This window comes from Paralichthys olivaceus, chromosome 24 (assembly GCF_024713975.1).
Source record: "Paralichthys olivaceus isolate ysfri-2021 chromosome 24, ASM2471397v2, whole genome shotgun sequence".
NCBI classification, from domain to species: Eukaryota; Metazoa; Chordata; class Actinopteri; order Pleuronectiformes; family Paralichthyidae; genus Paralichthys; species Paralichthys olivaceus.
The window spans coordinates 14,527,000-14,549,248 of NC_091116.1; the positions used below are offsets into that span (position 1 = coordinate 14,527,000).

The following is a 22,249-nucleotide window of genomic DNA, read 5'->3' on the forward strand; positions in this document are numbered from 1 at the left end:
CCTCCTCCTCATCTTCATCCTCTTCTTCTTCATTCTCTTCTTCTTCATCCTCTTCTTCATCTTCTTCTTCATCCTCTTCTTCTTCTCCTCGCTCTTGTTTTGTTCATTTATTTTTCTTTTTGATCTTTTTATTTCTTTTATGTTGATTTTAGTTTCGATGTAAAAATTGATTTTAGATTATTTATACTATTTTGAAATTGATTTGTTTTATTACATATAAAGATGAAAATATAAAAAATATATATTTGTTTAATTGAGTGAAATTTAATTTAATTACCGGTGAATTTGTTTCTATTTATTTTTTTATCGTTGTAACTCAAAGGTTTTTACTATTAACACGTATGTTGTGTTTTCAGCAGTTGTTGGCTCGGAGCTGTGAAGTGTTGTTTACTTTGTGTTATCCTGTGTGTGTGTGTGTGTGTGTGTGTGTGTGTGTGTTAACAGATCTCAGCTGTCGTCAAACACAATCAGATTGATGACAAACGCTCGACTTTGAGGAATCGTGAAGGAATGTGTGTTTGTTGTGTAACAGCGATGAAATACCTGCTGGTGGCGCTGTGGAGCCCTGTTGACGTCATTGTGCTTGTGAGGTCGGAATTATTTTCTGCTGCTTCTTGAACTGATGAACTGACTCCAGGTCAGATTGTATTCAGGTTTAAAGTCTGACTGAACACAGAGGCTCTTCCTCTTCCTCCTCTTCTTCGTTACCCTCTTCTTCCTCCTTTTCCTCCTCTGGCTGGATGAAGGTTTGAACTCCTCGTCTCTGACCATGTTTGTTTCCACGGTGATGCTGATGTTTCCACACTCGTTCTCTGTTTGGAAAGTTTGTTTCGACACTTTGAAAGTTGCCTGGTTTCTGTCAAACCTCCTCTTCCTCCTCTTCCTCATCTATTTCTGTCTTTTTCCAACGTAGTTTTTTTCCTCAGGAGAAAACTCAGCACATTTTGGACTCGTCTTCTTCCTCATGTCGTGTTCAAAACCTTTAAAGCTCTATATTTACTATTTGTTATATTAACATACTTTATATTTACGTTATATTTACATACTTTTTATTTATATTATATTAACACACTTTATATTTACGTCATATTAACACACTTTATATTTACTATTTGTTATATTAACACACTTTATATTTATATTATATTAACATACTTTATATGTCAAACTCTGAACTCAGAGAGTCGACATGTGATGAAGCTTGAGACAGACGAAGAAGAGGAGCGGGTGTTAAAGCGTTTGGTGATGAAGGTTGGATGTGAGGTTCAGGTGCGTCTGTAACAATGGTATCTTCCAGCCTCTGGAAAGTATCTGGACTTGGCTCGTGGAGCTTTAATGTGAAACACAGTCGTCATGAGAACAAGTGAAGCCTCTGATTGTTCGGCTCTGGACGCCATCGTCCTTCCTGTCCGACGTCGTTAGCTTCGCTTCGTAACTTTGCAGGAAGAGAAAAGTGGAACTTTCTTTTTTCTTCTCACAGTTCGAACCATAGATTTGATCTAATGGACGTTGTGATGATGAGGTCACAGGTCAGCTGACATCTGTGTAATGATGAGGTCACAGGTCAGTGTGATGACATCACAGGTCATTCATTTATTTATTAACATCAAACTGGTGATGCGTTCAGGGACAAGAAAACTGAGCAGAGCTGTAAATCTCAGACCTGGTGTTCTGGGGGATTTTCCTTCAGTCCTGGAGGAGCTGCTCCTATTTACATGTCTGTCCAGGAGGAGAGGAGAGGAGAGGAGAGGAGAGGTGAGAGAGGAGAGGAGAGGAGAGGAGAGGAGAGGTGAGAGAGGAGAGGAGAGGAGAGGAGAGGAGAGGAGAGGAGGGAGAGGAGAGGAGAGGAGAGGAGAGGTGAGAGAGGAGGGAGAGGAGAGAGAGGAGGAGAGGAGAGGAGGGGAGAGAGAGGGAGAGGAGAGAGGAGGAGGAGAGGAGAGGAGAGGTGAGAGAGGAGGGAGAGGAGAGGAGAGGAGGAGAGAGAGGAGGAGAGAGAGGAGAGGAGAGGAGAGGAGAGGTGAGAGAGGAGGGAGAGGAGAGAGAGGAGGAGAGGAGAGGAGGAGAGAGAGGAGGAGAGGAGAGGAGGGGAGAGAGAGGAAGAGGAGAGGAGAGAGGAGGAGGAGAGGAGAGGAGAGGTGAGAGAGGAGGGAGAGGAGAGGAGAGGAGGAGAGAGAGGAGGAGAGGAGAGGAGGAGAGAGAGGAGGGGAGGAGAGGAGAGGAGAGAGGAGGAGGAGAGAGAGGAGGAGAGGAGAGGAGGGGAGAGAGAGGAAGAGGAGAGGAGGAGAGGAGAGAGGAGGAGGAGAGGAGAGGTGAGAGAGGAGGGAGAGGAGAGGAGGAGAGAGAGGAGGAGAGGAGAGAAGGAGAGGAGGAGAGAGAGGAGGAGGAGGAGAGGAAGAGAGGGAGATTCACGGTGCATTCAGTGACAGTCTGTAAATCTGTTGTCTCCTTTAATTAAAGTCCAGTTTCACATTTTTCAACCTTCACGTTTTAAAACCTGATGAACCTGAATGCAGCAGCAGCGCGAGGACTGAAGACGTCTTTGTGTTTTTAAACTCGTCCGCCGGCCGACAGCAGCTCGAGGCTCTGCACGCTCGCTGGCTCCCGGCCCGCAGACGCCACACGAGTCTCTGGGAATCCGTTCAAGGTGTTTGGAAAGAAATGCCAAACAATCACCGTGGCAATTACCTCATTACCCATCAGCCACCTGAGAGCCGGAGGAGGCGGCTGGCACGGAGCGTGGACGGTTCAATTATGACGGTGACGTCAGTGCTGCTGCAGGTGGAGAGAGTAAAGGTCAGAGGTCAACTGAGACACGTGCTCATGAAAATGGCCTTCTGGGAAATCTCGGGTCTTTTCCCTCTCTGTCACAAAGAGTCCAAACGCACCGGAGAAGCCGTCATGTGATCTCATCGTGGTTGTTTGAGCCTAGCTTAGCACAAAGATTGAGGGAAGCTGTTAGCCACAGCTGTCAGTCATGTGACTGCAGTGGGGGCGGGACTGCAGCGCTCTGAGGCATCTGACGTACGTTCACCGTCTGAACCGCGGCGTGATGGACGCGCCATTGTTCTTGTTCACTAGCGTCTCAGCTGCATCAGCACAATCAGCCAGGGGCGTTCCTCGTGTTACCTTGTTGGCTGCTGAGCTAACCTCCTGTCCACTGAACAGCATGGACTCGACGTGTTCAGCATCTCTTTGAGACTCTGACGGGACTGCAGACGCCATGAGCGGCACAAACAGTGGGAGGTGTTTGGCTGGAAGGACAGAGGCCTGTTGACCTAATTGGCGGCGTTACACTCGTTGATTAGCAGGGAGCAGTGGGGGGGTGGAGCCCCGGGGCTGTGAGCATAGCTGGAATAACAGCGTCCTTAATGAGTCGGCTGCCGTCCCGCCTGTTTGATGTGGGAGTTTTACAGCCGAGGAGCGGAGCCGCTCTGCCGCCTCGTGAAGCTCGACGTGAAGAGAAGAAGCAGCAGCAGAGGCGGCGGCGTGTTGGAGCTTGTTGTTTGCAGCTGTCGGACTCTTTACTGACACTTTAACGTTCTTCATGTGTTCACGCGTCACGTTTACACAAGCACATGAAGACTTCACATCACAGACGGACATTTCGCTAAAATCAATAAAAACTAGGAAAAGACGGAACAACAACATTTCACATGAATGAAAGAAGAAATGAACGTCTGAAATAATCACGAATATAAACAGAAGTTAAATAAATATTAGTAACAGTAAAAACATAAAAATCTTTGTTGTTTTCACATCTTGTTCAACGTCACATCTCAGTTTATCCCCCCCACAGTGACGCCTGACGAGCGTCCGTCATCACTTCCTCTCTCCTCTTCTTCTCCTGTTGTTGCTTTAGCCTCAGCTGCTGTTTGGCAGCGCTGCATCTTCCCTCCGTCCGGTCGCATGCGACGCCACGTGTTGGACAAACTGCGAAACACGAACCTGAGTCCAGGGACTTGGTTGGATTTTCCCTCCAGGAGAAAACATGTCAGAGGTTCTGGCTGAGAGCGCTCACGTGTGAGGCAGGCGGGGTGTGTGTGTGTGAGTGTGTGTGTGTTTGAGTGTGTGTGTGTGTGAGTGTGTGTGTGTGTGAGTGTGTGTGTGAGTGTGTGAGTGTGTGTGTGAGTGTGTGTGTGTGTGAGTGTGTGTGTGAGTGTGTGTGTGTGTGAGTGTGTGTGTGAGTGTGTGAGTGAGTGTGTGTGTGTGTGTGAGTGTGTGTGAGTGTGTGTGTGTGTGAGTGTGTGTGTGAGTGTGTGTGTGTGTGAGTGTGTGTGTGAGTGTGTGTGTGAGTGTGTGTGTGTGTGTGAGTGTGTGTGAGTGTGTGTGTGTGTGAGTGTGTGTGTGAGTGTGTGTGTGTGTGAGTGTGTGTGTGAGTGTGTGTGTGTGTGTGTGTGTGTGAGTGTGTGTGAGTGTGAGTGTGAGTGTGTGTGTGTGTGTGTGAGTGTGTGTGTGTGTGTGTGTGAGTGTGTGTGTGAGTGTGTGTGTGAGTGTGTGTGTGTGTGTGTGAGTGTGTGTGTGTGTGTGTGTGAGTGTGTGTGTGAGTGTGTGTGTGAGTGTGTGTGTGTGTCTGTGTGTGTGTGGTTTCACTTTTCCCATCATGTTCATTAGCAGGGGTGGGGGGGTCTATGACACACACACATTGTGGTTGTGATGTTGTGAAAACTAATTCACATTCTTTACGTTCTTCATGTTGCAGCTGCTGATCCACACGTTTTCATTCATCACAACACAACACGCTGCGTATTCAGTCAGATACAAAGATACAAACAACCACAGAGACACAAACAACCACAGAGACACAAACAACCACAGAGACACAAACAACCACAAAGATACAAAACAACCACAGAGACACAAACCACCACAAAGATACGAAACAACCACAAAGATACGAAACAACCACAGAGACACAAACAACCACAAAGATACGAAACAACCACAGAGACACAAACCACCACAAAGATACGAAACAACCACAAAGATACAAACAACCACAAAGATACAAAACAACCACAAAGATACAAAACAACCACAGAGACACAAACAACCACAAAGATACAAAACAACCACAAAGATACAAACAACCACAAAGATACAAAACAACCACAAAGATACAAAACAACCACAGAGACACAAACAACCACAAAGATACAAAACAACCACAGAGACACAAACAACCACAAAGATACGAAACAACCACAAAGACACAAACAACCACAAAGATACAAAACAACTACCAGGATGAGAGGAGGTGTACGTGAAGAAAAGAGTTTGAGAGAAGGAGGAGGGGCTGAGAGGGTGAGTGAGCTTTAGAACCACAGAGAGAGGGAGAGAGAGGGAGAGAGAGGGGGGAGTTAGCATGTGAGGACTATAGGGTTGGTGATGTCACACAGGCCCCGCCCCTCTGAGGTATACATGGTGGCGTTTCAGTGTCGACCTCCACAGCGAGGACGACTGCTGAACAAGAGACCCACAGACTGCCTGCAGGGGGAGACACTTACTGAAGTTGTCCAACTCCTGGTCGCTCCTCTTCATCCTCTTCATCACCTTCATCCTCATCTACTGGACGCTCTGATGGCGAGCATCCTCGTCCTCCTCGTGCTGCTGCTCCTCGGCGGGACGCCGGCTCAGAGGGTCAGAGGTGAGTGTTGCACTCTGCAGACACACAAGAAGAAGAAACAACAAACAACAATAAAGAGACAGAGACAGGAAATGAATCACATCCAGAAAACATCAGGAAAATAAAACAATCTGAGATTATTTCTACACTTCTTCTACACACATCTTCATCTTCATCTTCATCATTATCTGACATAAACTGTTCATAACTTCTGTTTAAATAAAGTTTTCATTGTATTCATTTATTTCTCATCTTTAATATGTTTCTGTGTGTGTGTGTGTGAGACTGTGTGTGTGTGTGTGTATGTTTCTGTGTGTGTGTGTGTGAGACTGTGTGTATGTTTCTGTGTGTGTGTGTGTGAGACTGTGTGTGTGTGTGTGTGAGACTGTGTGTGTGTGTGTATGTTTCTGTGTATGTGTGTGTGTGTGTATGTTTCTGTGTGTGTGTGTGTGTATGTTTCTGTGTGTGTATGTGTGTATGTTTCTGTGTGTGTGTGTGTGTGTGTGTGTGTGTGTGTGTGTTATGTAAATCAGTAATATGTGACTTGAGGATTTGATGTGACAGCTCAGACTGTTACCTCAGTGGGCGAGAGACAGCCAAGAACAACAGAGAGAGAGAGAGAGCGACACAGAGAGAGAGAGACAGAGAGAGAGAGAGAGAGAGACACACAGAGAGAGAGAGAGAGAGAGACACAGAGAGAGAGAGAGAGACACAGAGAGAGAGAGAGAGACACACAGAGAGAGAGAGAGAGCGACACAGAGAGAGAGAGAGAGAGAGCGAGCTTGTGTTGGAACAGAGTCAAAAAACTTAATTAACGTTATTAAACAGATGTGTGTGTGTGTCTGTGTGTGTGTGTGTGTGTGTGTCTGTGTCTGTGTCTGTGTGTGTTTCCAGATGTTTGATTAAGACACGCCTTCATCCAACTGTGACACAACATCGTTTTCTTAGTTCAACAAAAAAAAACTACACAATGTAAAACACATGTTACTGCAACTTCCCTTTATGATACAACATCAATTATATCAGGTGTTACTCTCCTGTACTCTACCATAGTGTACTTTATAGAACTGTACTTTATAGAACTGTACTCTACCATAGTGTACTTTATAGAACTGTACTCTACCATAGTGTACTTTATAGAACTGTACTTTATAGAACTGTACTCTACCATAGTGTACTTTATAGAACTGTACTTTATAGAACTGTACTCTACCATAGTGTACTTTATAGAACTGTACTTTATAGAACTGTACTCTACCATAGTGTACTCTCCTGTACAGTGCAGTGAAGTACTGCACTGAAGTACTGTATGTGTGTAGTGAAGAGTAAACCACAGCTGTGTTGGTCTCTGGGCTCAGGGATCAGTTCGGTGCTCGAGGATCACGACTCTGTTTAACGTGACTTTGTTTCACGGCGTCACGTCTGTCATGTGGAGCTTTACCCCCCCACTCAATCAGCTGCTGGTACAAAGACGTCGACAGGCCGAGCGTCGCTGCCAAGAATGAGCAACATGATTCCACATGTCCACCGCGTCCAAGTCTGCAGACTTGAACTCACGGATCTGCAGAACAAACGGCCCAAAGAAAACCTGAAGTCAACACGTGAACAATGAGGCTCTTAGAAACGCCAGCGTCCTCACAAGGCGTGATGTGGGAACACATGTTGTTCACGTCTGAGGTTTAACGTCTCATTACATCTGATGGTTTCACTGACCTGAGCCCAGTTTTACCTTCCACTCAGTGATCGCTTCACACTCTTCACACTCTTTACACTCTTCACACTCTTTACACTCTTCACACTCTTTATGCGCTTCACACTCTTTACACTCTTTACACTCTTCACACTCTTCACACTCTTTACACTCTTTACACTCTTTATACTCTTCACACTCTTCACACTCTTTACACTCTTTACACTCTTTACACTCTTCACACTCTTTACACTCTTTACACTCTTCACACTCTTTACACTCTTCACACTCTTTACACTCTTTACACTCTTCACACTCTTCACACTCTTTACACTCTTTACACTCTTTATACTCTTCACACTCTTCACACTCTTTACACTCTTTACACTCTTCACACTCTTTACACTCTTTACACTCTTCACACTCTTTACACTCTTCACACTCTTTACACTCTTTACACTCTTCACACTCTTCACACTCTTTACACTCTTTACACTCTTTATACTCTTCACACTCTTCACACTCTTTACACTCTTTACACTCTTTACACTCTTCACACTCTTTACACTCTTCACACTCTTCACACTCTTTACACTCTTCATACTCTTTATACTCTTCACACTCTTCACACTCTTTATGCTCTTCACACTCTTCATACTCTTTATACTCTTCACACTCTTTACACTCTTCACACTCTTTATACTCTTCACACTCTTCACACTCTTTATGCTCTTCACACTCTTCATACTCTTTATACTCTTCACACTCTTTACACTCTTTACACTCTTCACACTCTTCACACTCTTCACACTCTTTACACTCTTCATACTCTTTATACTCTTCACACTCTTCACACTCTTTACACTCTTCACACTCTTTATACTCTTCACACTCTTCACACTCTTTACACTCTTCACACTCTTCACACTCTTTACACTCTTCACACTCTTTACACTCTTCACACTCTTTACACTCTTCACACTCTTTACACTCTTTACACTCTTCACACTCTTCACACTCTTTACACTCTTCACACTCTTCACACTCTTTACACTCTTCACACTCTTTACACTCTTCACACTCTTTACACTCTTTATACTCTTCACACTCTTTACACTCTTCACACTCTTCACACTCTTCACACTCTTTATACTCTTCACACTCTTCACACTCTTCACGCTCTTCACACTCTTCACACTCTTCACACTCTTTACACTCTTCACACTCTTTACACTCTTCACACTCTTCACACTCTTCACACTCTTTATACTCTTCACACTCTTTACACTCTTCACACTCTTCACACTCTTCACACTCTTTATACTCTTCACACTCTTTACACTCTTCACACTCTTCACACTCTTTACACTCTTCACACTCTTCACACTCTTTACACTCTTCACACTCTTTACACTCTTCACACTCTTTACACTCTTTATACTCTTCACACTCTTTATACTGTTTACACTCTTCACACTCTTCACACTCTTTATACTCTTCACACTCTTCACACTCTTCACACTCTTCACACTCTTTACACTCTTAGTTTGAGATTGAGATAAAATCTTAGAAAAGATAAAATCGTTTTATTTTCACATTCATATTAATCGTTTGTAAACGAACAGTAAAGAAAGTTTGTTTACTTTTTTAAACACCCTCCCGTCTTTTCTCTTCCTCCTCGTCTTCATCAGTTCATCGTCAGAACATAAAAGTTCGGATCAACGCCACCGGCGACACCATCGTGATGAAGTTCGTCCGTCCGAACCCTGACGTGAAGCTGGAAGGTTACATCCTGGGATACGGCAGCAGCGTGTTCTCCAAACAGTTCATCCAGCTGCCGGAGAATGGACGAACCTACGAGGCCGAGATGGGTGAGAGCAGTTTTTATTATTCTTCATTTATTTAATATTAAAAGTTTTTCTTCATCTGAAGCTGAGGTTCTAAACCTGGTTGTCATGGAAACCCTGTTTTGTCTCACCCTTTTCCTCCTCACATGTATTATTTATGTTCCTAATAAGGAAAGTTTGTGTTTTCATGAACATGCTATGATCATGTATGTAGAAACAGCAGAAGTACATCAGAGTCGGAGCGTGTGGTTTTTATTCTGTAATAATTCAAACGTCCTGCAGGGGAACCATGTTGTAAACACTTTCAGCTCCACCGGGAGGATTTTCATTGAATCACGTCTTTGTCTCTCGTCGTGGTCGTTTCTGTCCCGAGGTCGTCTGTCAGACACGTCGTGTCGGAGCGGGTCTCAAACCTTCGTCGCAGCGTTAACTCTTTAAATACAAACCACAGGAAGTCAACCTGTGGCTGCAGCAGTGTCATGTGACTTCATTACAGTTAATAACAGATAAATATGTTTAGTGCGTCAGAGACGACGTTTAACAACAAATAGTTAAATAGAGGCCGCTCTGTGTGACAGGTGATTGATGAGGTCAGGAGGGGGCGGGGCATGTCTATCGAAGAGAAGAAGACGAACAAGTCGTCGTCCTCTGACTTTGATTTTAAGACAAAACTTTACAAGCTGGTGTCAATGTCAGTAAAGTTTTCATCAGTTTATTGAAGAGATAAAAGAAATCAAAAGAGACTTTTTAAAGCTCCGCAGATCAAAGGTCAAAGTTTCACTTCACAACTGAAAACATTCACAGACTTTTATTCTGAAAAGACAAATCAGAACCAAAGAGAGAATTTAATGGTGAAAAATAATAAAACAGTTTTTATGAAAACAAAACGATTTGAAATAAAAAAATCAGAAGAAAACCCAAAAAAGACAAATGAAGAGAAAAGTGAGACGTGAGAAACATGAGAATCACATGACTGAATGTTTTCACATGTGTTCGCTCTAATCGTTCACACGTGTGCGTCTGTTTCCTGTCTCTCTGGTGGGGGGGCAACCTCGTCCCTGACGACATCATCACCTTCATCACGTTTACTGAACAAAGTCCAGCAAATGTCCGACACGCTGCCACTTCCACAACGACTTCACAGTACAAGTACATCAAGAACATGTAGTACACACTGTACATTTAGAACACGTAGTACACACAGTGGATGCTTTACTTTTGACTTTGACCTTTGGGACTTGATTCTGTTCCTCATAGCGCTGGTCACTTGCTTCCTGTTCCTGTCTTTTCAAAATACAATCAGAGTAAAACCCTGTTAACGTCTGGTTTCAGACGCAGAGCCCAAGTACCTGGTGGCCGTTCAGCCAATCCCAGTCAACGATGTGAAGAAGCACTGCACAGGTACAATGAGCACTTCCTGTTTGGCTCAGAGCGCAGCCGCAGGTCAGCAGGAAGTCTTACCCTGTCCTCACCTGTGCACAGGTAAAGTGAACCTGGAGAAACCGCTGCACCTGGTGATCGGCTCCGTCAGCCCCACGGCCGTGCTGCTGTCCTGGGGGAACTACCTGAAGACGCCGTACGAAGGAAACATCATGAACGAGTGTCTGGAGGACGGGTCAGAGACGCATAGAAATCAATATATACGGACATTTATACGTTTACATCAAGTTCACTCTGCTGTTCATCTGACCTTTGCTATAGCGCCACCATTAGGCAGATTTGTGGTTTTTAGTGGTGGCTGAAACACGTTGAATAAGATGATTAACGATCAATGTTCTCGACCCTCACGACTTTTCTCTCGCTAAATTTCCTTCCCGCCGTCTTTGTGTCTCCAGGTTTTACACCATACGCTACAGAGAGAGGAACAGGAAGTGGAATTATCAGACCTGCCCGACCAGCGACACCGTCATCGACAACCTGAAACCAAACACGCCCTACGAGTTCGGCGTCCGATCCAATAAGGACGACCGCAGCGGCTTGTGGAGCAAACCAGTCATTCACAACACCAACATGAACAGTACGTTTTCATTTTGACCAGAAGAAGTCGAAGGTTTTTCATTGGTCGGGATTGTTCATCAATGTCGTCTCCTCCGAGTCAGAATATTTCTTCTGCCTGTTACTTGTTTTTCTCTGGATTTCAGTTTGTGAACATGTTAACCTGGTCGATTAAATGTATTAGAAACTAACTAACCTCAGTTTTTTCTGGATTCACAGATAAAAACACACAGAAGACGTTTAAGCTGCAAAACCCTCTCAAACCGCTGGTACGTCGCCTGCTGCATTTAAATCAAACAAATCAACAACCAGCATCTAAACAGTACAAACTCACATGAACCTTATTTTAAATGAGAACCAACACAATGAGTCTGAATTTAATGTGAACAGCTAGTTTCCTGCTCTGTTTCTTCATGAATATGGATGAAACACATTCATATTAGCAAATGACTCAAATGAGTCATTTTTATTGAATGTATTTAGTTTCTACATCTTCCATACACTTTGCATTTTATTATTAAATTAAAAACACGGCGTGAGAGAGTGTGAAAAGTCCGAACAGACTGTGAACGCCTCGTCACCTCAGGCATCTGCCCTGCGTGTTTCATGTGTCAGCACATGTATGTAACATGACCCAGAGCAGACCGTTTAAAGATCAAAGACACTGACAGACACTAAACACATTGAGAGAAAAATCTGCGGCTGCCGAAAAAAAAGTAAAACTACTGAAACATTTTATCATCTCATTTATTCATTTCATGATTTTTATTCCGTTTAAAAAGAAGAATATTTAAATAAAAATGTCATTTTTATTAAAACAATATGTTTTAATAACAAATGATCACGTGAATGATCATTTTCCCAATTGTCACAACCACTGAAGCTTTCTACTGCTCAACGTTAAAGCTGTTTGTCCTAATGAACGTGTTCTGTTTTCCAGAAGCCTCATGGAGCTCACGCTCTGTTCCCTCCTCGTCCGGGTAAGAGTTGATTTTATTATCCAACAGTGTGAAGAGACGTGTTCAGGCAGCGTCAGTTGTTTTTTCTGCCTGACGTCACATGAAGAATCTGATTCAATAGACGTCACAGCAAGTTCAGGCCGGTTCTTAAATCTGTCATCCAACGATAACACGACCAGAACTCCGACGTTTCTTTATTCTGTCAAACAACAGAAGTCCGAGATTCTCTGAACGTTAAACTGCAGCTGAAGATAAAAACTGATCACACGCTGACGGACGCTTTGTGTTGTTGTGTTTTCAGCTCTACACAACCGGACGCAGCCTCGACTGTCTCTGCTCCCACACCCAGGGCTCCCCGGAGCGCCGCGCACGTCTTTTGGTGATTATCTCTCTTGTGCATGTTCTTTATTTAGAGCTGCAGCGACGTTTGACCTCATACACCTGAACCCCAGCAGCTTCCGTAGAGTTACACTCAAACTAACGTAAGTAAATATGAAAGAAGAGGAAACATTTGGAAAGAAAGAAAGTCTCGGCATCGTTTGGCCTAAAAGCAGTTTCAGTATCACATGACCTGAATCCACTGATTTTACACTTTCACCACTTTTATCTTTTCTTTATTTTCTTCTTCTCTTATCAAACCAACCATATTATTCCCCACAGCGCCACCTGAGGGCCAGCAGGAAAGGTTGCCTCTTCCCGGCGCCGCTGAGCCTAAATGGCCTCATGTGTCACTCGGTAACAAGACTTTTTTTTTACTGAGCAGCTTTACCTGCTTCAGCTGAGCCCTGTGATGCAGCTGGGGGGGGGGGGGGGGTATGATTGGCTGGCTGGCATGCTCTGGTTAGAAAGTCGATACGAAGCGCGGAGGTGACGTCACGTGATACGAACAGGTTCACTTGCCCCGCCCACACTGATAGCACCCGCGGCTAATCTTTATTTAACCTCCCCGTTAAGGTCATGTGACGGCGGCCACGATGCTTCACCTGTTTGAATCATTTGTCTGCTGCCACGTTTCTTCTGCTTCTCTTCTTTCACTTTGAAATAATCTTTGTGTTTCCTATATTCGTCAGATATTTCAAATACCTTTTTAACCAATTCATCAAAATGTGAAACTTTCACAGCTTTAACACTTTTAGTTCCAGATTTATTAGTTCATCTTGTTTTATTCACATTCCATGAAAATATTTTGGGTAAAATTTCAGGATTCCCAGAAAAGTTTTTAGTTTCTGAAATTTAAAGATTCGGTGTATTTGAAATATTTGGGCTGCACGAGTCCGTGGTCGGAGGTGAGTAAATGATTTGATGTTAATCTGAACTTTATTCAGTGAAACTTGATTCATTCAAGATGTTTGAACCAATCACATCTTTAGTTTGTTCCATCGCTCCTCCATCTGGCCTGACTGTGGTTGCCATGGTTACCAGTCTGCATGACAGGGTGCATGTTCAGACGCAGACGTGGGGGGGGCGTCCCTCCAACACAAGTCTTCACTTTCCTGTCCTCTTTGTGTCAATGTCACCATGTCTTCTTTTCTCTCCTTCCACGGGCTACGGAATTATGGAGAACTTCATCTTTGGCTGCAAACATTTAAAAAATGTATTTATCTTTCTGGGAAAGTTCCGAAATAAAAACATATGATAACTTCCATATTTTAAAAGACGTGTGTCTGGTGACGCTCACGTTTTCCCATGTTCCCATGACGACGGTACCTCTCTCCTCTTTTACTCCAGACGAAGGAAACACTGTTAAAAACGACAACAACCAACCGACAGATCCTCGTCCTTCCGCCCCACTCCTGCCGTCCAAAGTCCCCCACGCCGACACCACAGCCGCCCCCCTAACTAGATTACCCCCCCACAGGGACCCACCTCAGAATACTAAGACGCCCACTAATGCACCTGAGAAGCCTCGTAACCCTGCGGGTAATTTACTTATTTTTATCTGAGTGACATCTTCACCACGTTAAACCAGATGAATCCGTTTGTGGTTTCAAAGTATTTGACTTCCTGCTGCAGTGAAGTGATATTTGAAGTATCTGAGCTGCTTCCTGTTGACTTTGTGTTTTTGTGAGTGATGGTTGATTTATGTGAAACACATTGAAATCAGCTGGTGTTCGATCCCCTGCTGAGCGTGACGCTCTCTGTCGGTCCGACAGATTCATCAGCAAACAGTTCAAAGTCTTTTCAACAGGCTTCGTCTGCTGCGGGATTCAAACCTTTATTAATCTTTGTTGACAGGTCGAGGACGATCTCGTACACTGACACGCGCCTGCGTCTGCGTCCTGTTAAACCTTCTTTCTCCCTTGCAGCTTTCAGCCAATCACAGGACGGATCATCACTGCTGAGAACTGCTCTGACCAATGAGAGGGCTAGAACTAACAGCTGGGGTAATAATGACCTCATGGAGCTTCCTCTGTTTCGCTCTTTGTCTGCCGTTAATCTGCCGCCATCTTGTTCCCTCCAGCTTCCAGTTGTCGTGCAGCTCAGTTTTTGTTTGCTCGCTGTCAGAGTCGCATCTTTAAACTCATCTCATCCAACGCAGCCGCCACGCCCTGCATGCGGAGCACAATCTTACAGTCATGGTTGCGTCATCACATCGGTTTCAATGACTGTGGTTTCTGAAGATTGTGTTTGAAAACTAAACGTGAGTGATGTGAGCAAACGTTAACGTCGGAACATCACTAACATCATCGCTGCTGTAAACTCGCTGCTCTGGCATCTTAATCCAGAATCCCATTTTAACTCAGGCTCAACTGTTTCTGATCTTTTAGGTCAAAGCAGAAACTTCGGGCCGTCGCTGCCTTTACACCCGTACGACCCGGCGGCCAGATCCTCGAGGCTGGTGTCAAGAAACCCCCTCTTCCCCTCCTCTAATGGCTTCAGACAGCCCCCCCCCTCCTCGTCCTCTAGAACCAGTAACTCGTCCCCGACCTCCGGGATACTCGGGGGTAATCCTCCTCCTGCCACCTTCACTCTGATTCACCTCGGGTTGTTCCTCTGTGGTCTGAGGGTGGAAGATGTCGGACTAATGATCTTATAATGATTCTGGTTTTGTTCCATCTCACATTTTCTTTTCATTCCAAAGGAGAAGGACAAAACTTCAGACACTGATTCTCACCACGAACTTCAACACTTTGTTGTTCTTGTCTTTTGTTTGCTGCTGAATGAACTTGACAGATGAACAACTGCACGAGTCCGTTTGTCTAAAGTTTGATCGTCGTAACATTACGTTCAAATCTATTAAAAAAAAAACAAATATCATTTTTCACCATAACAACTTCCAACTTCCTGTTTCTGTTTCAAGACGTCAAGACAATATATCAGCTGTGACGTCTGTGATTTTCCACTGCTTCATTTACATTCCTAAAAATTGGACAAAAACTTAAAAGACATTTAAAGCGGTCGTGTTTCTTAAAACCTTTCAGACGTCAAACACAAATCAAATTCTTCAAACTTTGAAAACATTCCGAGGACTCGAACTCTCGTTCTTTTCTCAGGTTCAGTTTCCAGATTCTTTCTCTCTGTAATGTTCAGTTTTCTTCCAACAGTTAACGGATATCACCGCCGGGGCATTTCCCCCCCCAAACCAGCCTTATGGCAACGACACCGACTGGGTAAAAAACCATGTTTGTGTTTCATCATTAACTCTCCGGTCACTCCCACCGCAGCTCATCCTGGTGTTTTTGTCTCCATCCATTGTTTGTTTCAGTACTTTTGTCTTTCATTCGTCCCTCCATCGCTCGTCGATGTGTCCATCGCTCGTCTTTGTGTCTCATGTTTTTGCTGCTGCAGGTTTTCATCAAAGCTTCAAATAATCAGGTGGAATTGAACTTGATTATTTGAGTGTGTTATATAAGCTGATGTCACTGTGGTCATGTGGTCATGTGGTCATGTGGTGGGGGTGTAAACGTCTGTGGTCGCTGGGTTCATCTTCATCACACTCGAACAGTCTGAGGACGACCAATCACACGTCAGCAGTTCATCTTAATGAAGCTTCTGTTGAAACGACATTTTTAATGAGAAATGATGATGAATTTGAAGAGCTTTTATTTTGACGAGCAGGACGAAGCTTTGAACTTGTCTGTTTGACTATTTCTTCACCAACGTGGCTGAAGTTCAACAATGAAAATAAAAAGTGAAGCACTTCCTCTTCAGATGTGATGTAAACAGCAGATGAATCTAAAGTCAGAAACATGACGTGTGGATGATGATGTCACGTGTGCGTGGTCGTCCTGTCCAGTCAGCGTGAGCTGGTTTCTGCTGTCGTCCATGTTTTATTGTTTCTTCTTCGTGTTCATGTCTCAAACGTGTCGACAAGAACTTTGTGTTTAAGATGTGAAACAGTGGAACCTTCAACAAATCAAACAAAGTTTAACGTCCATGTTTTTCCGCCGCAGTGAACAACTCGCTGCTGGACGACGACACGTCTCAGCTGCCCGACGTGTTTGATCGTTCTGGTCCTCGGGTCGAGCGGCGGTTTCACGGTAACGGTCTGAATGTCGCCTCTCTCCTCATGCTCGTTTGCTGATTGGCGCTTCATTCGCTCTGCGCTGCCAACTCTGCATGGTTTGGCCGTTCTGGATGTCGAGAGACGAATGTTTAAAACGAGCGGGAAAGAAAATCCCGGTCGTCGGTCTGAGCTTCAGCAGCGTCTGTGGAAAATTCTTTGTGTTGATGGAAAGAATGTTCTCCTGCCGTCGTTTACTTACTTTTCAGAGCTTTTTGTCACCGCAGAAGTTTAAGGAAACTGTTTCTTATTATTCTGTGACGACGCTGCTGTTATTTCTGTCCTCCAGCCTCAGCTGCTGCTTTTTGCTTGATTGCGATCACTGCAGGCTGCAGACATGTTCCTGCAGAGACGCCGTGTTTAGAGAAGGCCGGACACGGCGTGGCATCCAGCGAGAATGTGCAGACGAATGTTTGCTTTTGGTTTGAGGATTGTTTGTTTGTGAGAATCAGACAGTGTTTATTTCATCTGGTTTTGTGCTGTAATCACGATGCAGTGAACGTTTAATTTATGTTGAAGAATAAAAGAACGTTTACAGAGGACAGGAAAAGAGTCGGCGCTGCAGGCGACCTGGCGTCTCCGGCGCTGTCACACACGGTCACATGTGAGCGACTGAGAGAAGCGTCTGTATTGTTTCATGTTTGGAGCTGAAACATCTTTCATGTTTCTGGCTTCGCTCTGATTCCATTTAGTTCTGGAAGCGACTCAACTCCCTGATTGTGAAGAATTTGTGCAATGAAAGAAAGAAGGGAATTTAATTGGCTGCAGCTTCTGGACGTCAGCCTGAAAAACAAACGCTCTGCGATCTGGTGGAATTAAACAAGAGCGCTCATGTTTTCAGGTTGAGTTGGAACCAGGTATCGAGTTCTCATGAGAACAGAGGAGATTTTCCAGCAGATTAGAAATCAGTTCTCTGGAAAATAAAGCTTTGTTTTTTCCTTATTTAGACTCAAAGTGTCCAAAACATGAATCTGAACCTGATTCACAGTAAAAAAAAAGTTCCACTGTTTCACATCCACAGAGATGAAGTCGTCTTCTACTTGTAAACTTGTTTTTCAGTTTCATATGATCTGTTTGTTCCAGGATCACCTGCTCGTCCCCTCAACAAGAGGCTGAACCTGGTGGGGAAACCTGGAGAAACAGGTGAGAAATGAGGAAACTATCAAAAACCTTTTTCATGTTTTCATTTGCTGGAAAAGTGAAGTTTTCTTTTCATCAGACAAAGTCAACGACTTCAAGCTGACGGACAAGTTACTGATTCTGAAACCCAAAGTCCCTCCAGCCACCGCCAAACCAGAGCGGAGACAGACCCCCACCACGACCTCAAGCACGACCGCAAGCACGACGGCCAGTACGACCTCAAGCACGACCACCAGTACGACCGCACGCATGACCTCAAGTACGACCTCGACCACTGTGGCACCAACACCTGGTACGAACACTTTAAATCAACCAAACGCTATCGTCTGTACTGACTCCGCCTCCACCAAGAAGGGTGTGTTTTGGCCTCTGGTTGTTTGGTGAAATTCTTCTTCTTGGCCTCTTTATCTTTGTTTTGTTCCGGTTCTTGTAGAACCGATGTTTACGCTGAAGTTCTCTGTGTTGAAAGAACTTTTTTCAGTTTGTTTCTTTGTGTTTCTTGTTTCAGCGACTCGACAGGAAACGTGGGAAGACTCTGACCTGTTCAAGTCTCAGCCGACCTCAGACATCGACGCCATGGGAAATAAAAGATTTGTTGGTGAGTGGAGTTGATTCAACTGAAGCTTTCAAAACAAGTTCTATTGCAGCAGGGAATTGAACCCTCAACCCTGGCAGTGTTGGTGCCTTGCTTTGATATATCAAAGAGAACACTGACTAACCCCTTCCCTCCTCCTCCCACAGCTCCTCACGTCGTTTATCAAACAGGAAAGAAACCGGACGAGCCGTGTTCCATCACTTCCTCCCTCAACTACTTTCCTGAAGACGAACACGGTGAGGCCAACGCGACGGCACCGCCCAAGACTCCACCCTCAAACCTCACCGTGGTGACGGTAGAGGGATGTCCGTCCTTCATCATCCTGGACTGGGAAAAAACCGACAATGACACCACGGGTACAAATACACAAACGTCTCATGATGATTGTTCATCAGATTCAACAAAATACAAAACCTTTTACAAACATGTTTGTCTGACTGTACGATGTGTTCATACAAATCTTTCCCATAATCCTCTTGTCTTTTCCTCAGAGTATGAAGTCATCTCCACCGCTAAAGGACCCGATGGCGAGCAAGTTTCCATCCTGAGGACCAACCAGACTCACACGGCGGTGGAGAACCTCAAACCTGAGAGCAGGTGAGTCGTTGACCTTGAGTTTGACTGAAGATCAGATTCAGAAGAAGATTCAGATCTGAACTTCACCTCTGACCCGTTGACCTTCGAGGGCCCAGTGGAGCCTCGGGTTCACTTCAGTGTTTCAATAAAGTTTTATTTTATTTCAGTTTTTTTATGATTACGGAGCAGGAACACAGAAAACAAAAACAACCGTGTTAACGTCACTTTTACTTAACAACTGAACGACTTCCCCTCGACGCCATCAAACCTCCAGTGACTCCAAAAGAAAAGAGGTCGCTCACCGTCACTCACAACTCAGCAACGTTCACAAACGACCCGCTCGCCAGCTGCTGCCACACATCTGGACACAGCTGTCCAATCACATAGAGGCAGTCGAGTCATTTCAGAGCCGAGCGCTGTCGCCACCAGTGCCAGATGTTCAGGATGTAGAATAATCACAACGAGTCTGTTTAACACACTGAGGTTAAATGAGTCGCAGATAGAAACGGTGACATCAGGACATCATGTTTACGCATTTAAACGTGAAAGTAAGGGAGTATTTTAAACTAGGTAACTTGAGTATTTTAAACTAGGTAACTTGAGTATTTTAAACTAGGTAACTTGAGTATTTTAAACTAGTTAACTTGAGTATTTTAAACTAGGTAACTTGAGTATTTTAAACTGTTGAAAGTAACAGAGTATTTTAAACTAAGTAACGCAGTATACTTTGTGTTTACAGTTATGAGTTCAAGGTGAAACCAAAGAACGATCTGGGTTCGGGTCCGTCCAGTGACCCAGTCTCCTTCAACACAGAGTCAGGTAAACGACACCGACAGGAAATGAAAATGTTTCCTTTGTGATGTTTTCACTGAAAATCTCGTCTTGACTAAAAAATAGTTTTAATAATAAAACTGTGAGACGACGTCATTAAATCTATAAATCAATTAAACTTCAGTTTGTGTTTTTCTCAGCTGACCCTCGAGTGAGCGAGAACGTTTCAGGTAAGATTTCGTCACACGTCTTCACGTGAACTCGTACTGAGCTTTAAAGTGTCGTCATGGAAACGCTGTCGTCTCTAGGTAAAGACGCCATCTGGACTCAGTTCCCCTTCAAGACGGACTCGTACTCCGACTGTCACGGGAAACAGTACGTGAAGAGAACCTGGTACCGCAAGTTTGTTGGTGTCCAGCTGTGCAACTCACTGAGGTACAAGATCTACCTGAGCGACTCGCTCAACGGTGAGTGTCCACGCCGGAGCCCCGCCCTCGTCCCACTGACGACTTTAATCTGACGACTCTGTTTCCTGTTCAGGTAAATTCTACAACATTGGAGATCAGACCGGCTTTGGCGAGGATCACTGTCAGTTTGTCGATTCCTTCCTGGACGGAAGAACGGGTCGACAGCTGCGAGCCGACCAGCTGCCCACCAGACCCGGTACCAACTGCTTTTATTTTGAAAGAACAGGAGCTGATCACAGTCAGTTCAGCTGCTTTTATTTTGAAAGAACAGGAGCTGATCACAGTCAGAGACAGGAAGTTGAGACGTATCCTCTGGGACCATGAACCCACCTGAGTTAAAAACAGGACTTAGATCCACTCGTCTGTTTTCTTCACATCTCAGTAAATAACTGTAGTGAAACAGTGTCACTGGAGAATGAACCAATCACACGTGTGCGTCCTGTCGCTTGTCGCAGGTTTCTACAGAGCCGTGCGTCAGGAGCCCGTCCACTTCGGACAGATCGGAGGACACTCCCACGTCAGCTACGTCGCATGGTACGAGTGTGGAACGCCAATCCCAGGAAAGTGGTAGACGGACCCGAGTTCAGAGTCGTCCTGGGAGACGCCTGAAACAGGAGCAGGTCCTGACAAAGTGCCGGAGCTGAGACGTCACAACCCAGAGCTGCAGAAACATGGACTTTATGTTCAGGGAATTGAAAGTGTATCAGTAAACATGTGTCGTCTTTAGAATTTATCAAAGTGACGGAGCAGGACGAAGGTTTGTTTCCTCTGCAGTGAAACAAATCTCACGTCATAGATTTTATTTGGTGTTCAGATCATGGGAAGCTGGCTCCCTGTTTTCATGTTATTTATCTAAAGCTCTTTGGTCACATGACATCCCCACGGAGACACTTCTTCTTCTTTAAACAGGAAACAAGACGACGTCCTGCTTCACCCCCTCCGTCACAAACACAGAATAAACACAACGAGTCGTAAACTCATCAACATCGACCAAATTGAAAATATCACTTTCTGAAATGAGCAAATCCAAAATCTTTCTATGGATCTGAGAAGAAAATATAAAATATTTTACAGAACAACCTTTTCTTTCATTATCAGGTTTCTGCAGAATATGAATTACTTTCTCTTTATTTATAAAAAAGCACAAAGTGACTTCAAGCGTTATTATACATGTCCAGTGGGCTGAAGAACGATGTCGCCGTCCTCTCTGTGTTCCATGTTTAAATTCAGGCCTGATTTTTGGTGCTTTAACGATTCGCTGCCTCGGACTCACACAGAGGAAACATTGAGGCTTCTACACTTTGCAATTTGCACAACAAAAATGTATTTATATGTAAATGGAGAGAATGTATTTTTATATACATTTTTGCAGATGCATCACCGTGGCCTTTTTATTCTACGATAACGTTAAAACTCTTCTTCTCCTCTGATGCTAAAGCACAAATCCTCAGGAGACAATGGCTGATGAATCTGAAAATATTTGTATTTAAACAAACTCTTTGTTTATTTTACCAAACATAGACGAGAAGTTTGGTTGTTGTGGTGGCTAGCATTGGTTAGCAGAGGTACATCAACAGCTACTTTATTCTAGAGCTACGTGGCTAGCTAACCAGACAATCATTACAACTAGTTAACGAACTGAGATGAAGGTTTAGCATTCACTAGTTGTGTGTATCTAGCTAATTAGCTAATGATTGATTTATGCTGATATATAGATTTATGAGTTCACAGGAAATTAAGATGGAAGATTTTAGGTGTAAAATTTAACACTGGGTTTGTCTAAATATAAAAAACAGACGTTTTCTAAGTCGCCATGTGACTCAAACGTCTTAGAACAGTCCTGGATTGGGGCTAGGAGCTAACATGCTAATGTGTTTTTGTCAATAAGCCATTAATTTCTCATCCTGCCTCCGACCACGTGACGGCAGGAAGTTGTTCCTAATGTTTGTCCTGGTGACGCTGAGCTTTAACGACTCTCTCATTCAATCATCATGTCAAATATGTTCTGTACGTTTGTTTTTATATTATTTTCAACAATAAAGACGATTCTTTTTTTACAGATGTGTATTTGCTGTTCAGATT

General features: G+C 44.2%; 1 protein-coding gene across 23 annotated transcripts; it reads left to right on the forward strand.

Moving 5' to 3' along the window:
- Positions 1-4,561: 4,561 nt before the first annotated feature.
- Positions 4,562-22,228, forward strand: LOC109647652 (target of Nesh-SH3-like). 23 transcript variants are annotated; one of them, XM_069521039.1, is made up of 24 exons: positions 4,563-5,644; positions 9,005-9,184; positions 10,493-10,561; positions 10,643-10,775; positions 10,996-11,177; positions 11,375-11,424; positions 12,096-12,135; positions 12,416-12,493; positions 12,775-12,849; positions 13,843-14,034; positions 14,421-14,498; positions 14,883-15,059; positions 15,660-15,725; positions 16,509-16,595; positions 17,702-17,761; positions 17,838-18,050; positions 18,267-18,356; positions 18,500-18,709; positions 18,845-18,950; positions 19,669-19,748; positions 19,901-19,930; positions 20,009-20,167; positions 20,241-20,363; positions 20,623-22,228. In XM_069521039.1, the coding sequence occupies exons 1-24, from the start codon at positions 5,386-5,388 to the stop codon at positions 20,736-20,738; spliced, it is 2,853 nt and encodes a 950-aa protein (XP_069377140.1). In that variant the 5' UTR covers positions 4,563-5,385; the 3' UTR covers positions 20,739-22,228. The 23 variants fall into 23 exon arrangements, with proteins under 23 accessions (XP_069377141.1, XP_069377140.1, XP_069377142.1 ...); XM_069521040.1 differs by lacking the exon at positions 12,775-12,849 and having other exon boundaries at positions 4,562-5,644; XM_069521041.1 differs by lacking the exon at positions 16,509-16,595 and having other exon boundaries at positions 4,565-5,644.
- Positions 22,229-22,249: the final 21 nt, after the last annotated feature.